Source organism: Natrix helvetica (assembly GCF_964273705.1).
Source record: "Natrix helvetica genome assembly, chromosome: 4".
Taxonomy (NCBI): Eukaryota; Metazoa; Chordata; class Lepidosauria; order Squamata; family Natricidae; genus Natrix; species Natrix helvetica.
This window is the reverse complement of record NC_138550.1, coordinates 117,850,019-117,856,029: the sequence shown is the minus strand read 5'-3', so window position 1 is coordinate 117,856,029 and position 6,011 is coordinate 117,850,019. Positions and strand designations below refer to the sequence as shown.

The window sequence follows — 6,011 nt, the reverse complement described above, 5'->3', positions numbered from 1 at the left end:
TCTGCTAGAACATTATTCTGCCTTTTTTGACAATTCTCATGATGGGATGCCAAATTCTTGAACTTATTCTAGTTGTGAGCTCATAAAAGTATTCATGAGACCTGTCTTTCATATGCCATCATTCTCGGAGTAGTCTGCTATTCTTTTCCTTCCCATAATTCAGTGAAATCCCCCCAAAAAACCATCCTGGGCATTTTCAAGGTAAAAAGCATGCAATGCCGAAGGCGTTTCAGACTGTTGAGTAAAAATAATAAAAATAGAAAACTGCTTTGCTGCTGTTTAACAAAAGAAGATCAGTACTTTATTTACATTTCAAGTAATTCAGAACACATAGATCAAGTTATAATACTCTACGTCCAGTTAAGCTAAGGATGATACAAGCAAAAGCAAGTTCTGGGTGTTTCTGTGTACTTGGAAAGGGGTATTTATAAACACAACAGCACAAATAGATTCCGGTGATAGAGTTATGTGTCTATCATTTTGTGTGAAAGACTAACATTAATAGTCCATGTAATCTTTGTGCACCTTTTATTCTGCAGCTGTCAAGAGGTCAAGGAGTATAAATCAAGTTCTTATTCAGCAAGAAGGCATGTAGTTGGCACACAAGCCTGTTACATGCCAGTTCCAAGTGCACTAGCTGATCAGGCAAGGCCAAAGCTTTTGAATCTGCCAGTCAGTGGAACCTGCTTCCAAAGTTCTCTTCTGAAATGTATATGGTTTTCCCCATATATTAAAGGTAGGCTTTGGTAAACTACTGACTATGGAATTTTCCTTCATTGTTGTCTCTTTAAATTATAGCGATCTTTAGCTTACAATGGTTTCTGTTTTGTTGTAAGAATGTAATAGCAATCGGGAAGTAAAGAAATATGATCTACAGTTACTTAACAGTAGATATTTGATAGTATCAAATCTGACTATTAGAATCAGGAGTAAAATATGATTCACCAAAATTTAAAGCATGGCTCATTTTGAATAAACATACAGGTAAAGTTTTGCAGAATTATACCATATATATTTTTAATCCAACATCTTATTTGATAGAATAGTCTAGAAAATATCTCTAAATATCACTATACCTTCTGCTGCTGCTGCTGCTGCTGCTGCTGCTGATTTTCTTTTTTTCTTTTTCTGTTTAACTAGACTAATTTTCAGCTGTTTTTTCTAGAATCACTCTGGCACTAACTGTGCAAGTTAGTTTAGCTGTGATAAAGTTGCATTCAACAGCAGAAGCCTCAATTTTAAGAAACACAGGACTTTCCCATCATACTTAACTGGATCAATAAGGAAGCTATTATGTTGTTAGTATATCTAATGTGACTCAAAAAGGAGTCACGTTAGTTAACTACACCTCCCCCCCCCATTAACCCAAAGACTTTAACCTATTAAACCCAAACAAACTTAAACTAACTCCATCTGTTGGTCATGTCATCGGAACACATGAACTCAATCTATTTTCCATATTTATTCCAACATACAAAAGAGCACTCCTTCCCCCCAATTCTTTTTTGCCATTATACAATCAACAGAAATCTACCACGGGACATAGTTGTTAGAGATTATATTCTGAGTGGCTTAGTTTTTACCTTGCATATTGTATGTAATTCTGGGCATGACACTAAGAAATTAGGCATGATTAGAGCAGGGGCGTCAAATTGGTGGCCCATGGGCGGGATCCATCACATGCATGCCACATCCACCACGGCTCCACAAAGGCAAAAACCATCACGATACATCATGATATGTCACGATACATCATATTGTACACAATCAACTTTGACACCTGTGATATAGAGTTACATCTATCAATGTTTGAGGAGTCCCAATAGGGGCAAATTTGGTCATGCAATGACTCCTGGTGTAACTGGAAATACCATATAAGATATATATTATGCAAATATAGCTCCCTCAAAGAGCTGTTGTACTTTATCTAGTCAACTAAAATGAGAAGGGCTGTGAATTCAATTCCTAGGAGAGGACTTGAACCCCATGGAATAACATCTGGGTACCCGTGCTTAGGAATCCCAATTAAGACAAAAGCAGTCTGATGGTGCCTGTTGTGATCAATGTGACTTGACTTTTCCAGCTTAGAAGGTAAACTTCTAAAGAGAACAGGTGGAAGGAGATGAAGATAATCACTAATATTTATGGATAAATCTTCATTAGCTGATTTTTACATATAAAAACTTGATTTTTACATATAATTTATTGTCAAGATTGAAAGTTATAAATAGTTGGAAGTCAAGGAAGTTTCATTTATTTACATGTACCATACCTATGCTTCCTAGGTATCTCTAGGGATTCTTCCAATATTTCTACTTGTGCCATCCAACTGAGTTTTAGTTTTACTGTGAGAAAATTCTTCAAGCTCAGGCTGAAAAGAGGACTTAAGGGTTTAAAAAAACTTAACTCAGAGGAGGCCAAGTTTTTAAAATTTGAACTGGAGAAAAATTATTGTTTTCTTTTCCCTCTCTTTAGCTGCCTTCTCATTATTAAATCTTTCACCCACCAGGTATCATTCCCCCAAGGCACCTATTTTCTTTAACTTATTAAACTGCTTGCATAGACTGTAAACAGCAGGAGCCCATCAGGCACAATACCTCTTCTCCATCATCCATTCGGTCTGGGCTGCCATTCCACAACATATCAGTATAATGGAGGCAATGACAAAGAATCAGAGTTCTTTTCCTTTCAGACAGACTGGGCCCATTCTTGGTGATTTAATTCTTTTTTTAACCAATTCCACGTTAAAAATAAGATAAGCTAGAAAGAAGCATGTCTTTAAAGCAATAGTAACAACAACAGTGCTACTACATGTTGTTCCTCACTTTTGTAGGTGAGGAAACAAATCCTAAATCAGATCTATTTTTAGATGTATAAAATAGAATGATTCATTGTAAACTCTGCATTTAAAAAAAACATTGCAAAATATGTATTCTTTTGTGTATGTGTGTCCATGCATTAGTTTGTTACATAGTCAATATAATGTTTAGACTGGACTTGCCATTTTTATTCACCTATCAAGTTTCCCCCAAGGACATTACTATTATTACTTATTTAATTACATTTATTGGCTGCTCAACTTCAGTAGATTCTGAGTGGCAGGTATGTGTTCCCTTGGAACCCCAAAATAAGAACACCATGAAAGAATTCAAAGCCATTACAATTTTTAACTCCACATCAAAGTTACTAGGAAAGTTGTTCCTCAGCTGAATAAACATTATTTGGGGATGGGGGGGATGGGGTAAGAGTGGGAACAGAGATTATCCCCTATCCATGGTTTTTTAAAAATAGTTACTCTTCCTAATTGTCTTGCTGCTACCTCATACACCAAATATTCAAGAAAGCTGACATGGTAAAGTTATATACAGCGTTGAAGTGATCTCTTTGCAATGAGGATGCTTATCTATCCAATAAAGCCCTAGACAAAATGACAGTGACAGCTGCCTGGCAGCATTCACTTTGAATGGAACAGGATTGTCAGTATTAAGCATGTCATGATAGCATATAGCATCAAGACAAACATCTCAAAGCCCGTTTTTGGAAAAGGGGATATTCTTTTCTTGGTTGCAGAAGTAAGTTGGAATGCAAAATTTTCTTCTTGTGGGATGCATATCTTTTTGGCTTGCTCTTGTTGCAGGAGTCTTCTGAAAGCTCAGCGGTTTAACCAGGTGTTAATTGTTGGCAGCTACAAAACATAATTTGGGCCAGCAGAAGCAGCAAAAGAGAGAAAATTATGGGGGGAAAGAACTCCAAGGATCAAGGAGAAGAAAGCACAATGCCACTAAAGAGAAGCCAGAAGCTACCTCTTTGGGAAGAAACTCTTCTTTCTGGAAAAGATCCCAAAACACTGTTGAAGCGTGGGCTGCACTATGTCAGTCTGAACCTCATCATGAAGGGGATGATAAAGACGCCTAACTTTTTATGGGGACTACCACAAGTCCAGAAATTGAATCTTTCACAAAACCAGCTGGTGGTCCTTCCTCCCGCTTTGGGGAAACTTGACCAGCTGGTGGTCTTGAACTTGTGTGGGAACCGCATAAAGTCCCTGCCTAAAGAAATTGGACTGCTTAGGAATCTGAAGGTTTTATTTGCCAATATGAATTGCTTGACTGAAGTCCCATTGGAGCTTGGACAGTGTAAGAAGTTGGAAATTTTGAGCCTCTCACACAATTACATCTCTTGGCTTCCTTCTAGCATTGCAGAACTGGTTAACTTAAGGAAGCTGAATCTGAGCAACAATCGCTTTGTTTATATTCCCATGAGTGTGTTTGCTTTGAAAAATTTGGATTTTTTGCATGTCGGCTGCAACAAACTTGAAAACATTGGAGACAGTGTCCAGTATCTAAGCAAACTGCAGATCCTGATTGCTGACTCTAACAACATTCATGCATTGCCAAGGTCTATCTGCTCAATCATTACTCTTGAATTGCTAGATGTTGATTACAATGCTATACAAGCACTTCCGTATGACCTTTATTTGCTGAATCGATTGCCCAAAATTGCTTGGAATCCTTTGGATAAGGGACTCCATATTTGGCACAATCCTTTGTCAAAACCATTGCCACAAATTATAGATGGAGGAATAAATGCACTCTACAAATACCTTAAAGAGAAAAGTCAGCTTGCATAAATATATACCTTGGTTTGGAACAGATCTGGTAGTAATTCCTCAATTCTGCCATTTATCTTTTTCTGGTCAATGGCTTTTAATATACAAAACAGATACTGGAATACAGTTATAATTGGGGGTTTTTCCCTGGAAACAGGTACATTGTCTATGGAATGATGTATTTTTTTCAAAATAAATGTATCATTTGAATACTGTTGAATGAGTCAGAATAACTCTCTCCAATAATTTAAATGTTTATTTATATTTAATTATCAATGAAAATAAGAGTAACAGGATTTAAAATGTTTTTTCTTCTTCTATAAGGCTTCACTGGTGTTATTCCAAAGAGCGTGAACTGAGTTATTATGCAGTTGTGACTATAACTCTTATTCAATATGTTGTCCATACAACTCACATGTATATGCTATTGCTACTGAAACACCACAAACTAGAAGATGAACTGGTATTTTAGGAAGCTTTTTCTGGTATATAGTATTAGTCACTGAGTAATTGTTATTGTTATATCACCTGTCATGATTTATGCTTATTCTATTCTTCTAGTTTATTAGAAAGCCAGGTTCCAAAAGTCATTATAGAATTAAGTTTGCTACTAATGAGACAAATGTCCACATTCAAAACTACTAAGAATTGCAAAAATAGTTTTAAAACTCAGTACAACAGAAATAGGCAGGATGAGAGAAACAGAAAGAAACACCACAGAAATTTGTTATGTTGCAAATACTAGGTGGAATCCACACTTGGTTGCATGTGATTTGAGAAGTGGGGTCATTCTTGTAAGGGACGACCGCATGATTGTGATACAGCTTATAGTACTGAAAAACCAACTGCATTTGTTTCCACGCAATCCTTCCAAGATTTTTTTTTTAATATGAGCTGCACATTATTTTTCCTAATACAAAGCCCACCACTGTTTTTTCCCTTCATTTCCCTTAATTGTGGTGTGACTTGTGCATAAAAAATGCCCCAGGTTGAGTCAGAGAGGTTGAGTCAAGTACTGTAGAGTTCTTTTTATGCTTTATGCCCCGACACCTGTAATACAGTTCTTGTATTATACAAACTGTTTCATGGAATTATTTGCAGCATAAAGAATGCTATAAATAGTTACCCGGCCTCATTCATCATCTATTCACTTTCTTAAAACTCAAAAGTATGTAGTAGCCATTCCCACACTCAAATGTCTAAGTAAGGAAGATTAAGGGGGAGAAGATTTAGTTGTGAATCTACTTCTGTTGATATCAAAATTAACCTACCTGGGAAGGCTGTAAATATGAATACAGTAAAAGCCTTGGTAATCATGTGGTGTATGTTGTATCATCATTCTAAGAAAATGCAATGCACTCTTCAACTATTTCCATTTTTATTTCACTTTACAGAGAAATAA

General features: G+C 36.4%; 1 protein-coding gene across 1 annotated transcript; it reads left to right on the top strand.

The window, feature by feature from the left end:
- The first annotated feature begins 601 nt into the window (after positions 1–601).
- LRRC30 (leucine rich repeat containing 30) lies at positions 602–4,963 on the top strand. Its single transcript, XM_081951614.1, has 2 exons — positions 602–736; positions 3,638–4,963. Exon 2 carries the CDS (start codon positions 3,734–3,736, stop codon positions 4,628–4,630), a length of 897 nt encoding a protein of 298 aa, XP_081807740.1. The 5' UTR covers positions 602–736; positions 3,638–3,733; the 3' UTR covers positions 4,631–4,963.
- The last annotated feature ends 1,048 nt before the right edge of the window (positions 4,964–6,011 follow it).

Bases quoted from the DNA above. Each gene is read 5' to 3' on its own strand.
- LRRC30 (XM_081951614.1), top strand. From the start codon at position 3,734: ATGGGGGGAAAGAACTCCAAGGATCAAGGAGAAGAAAGCACAATGCCA.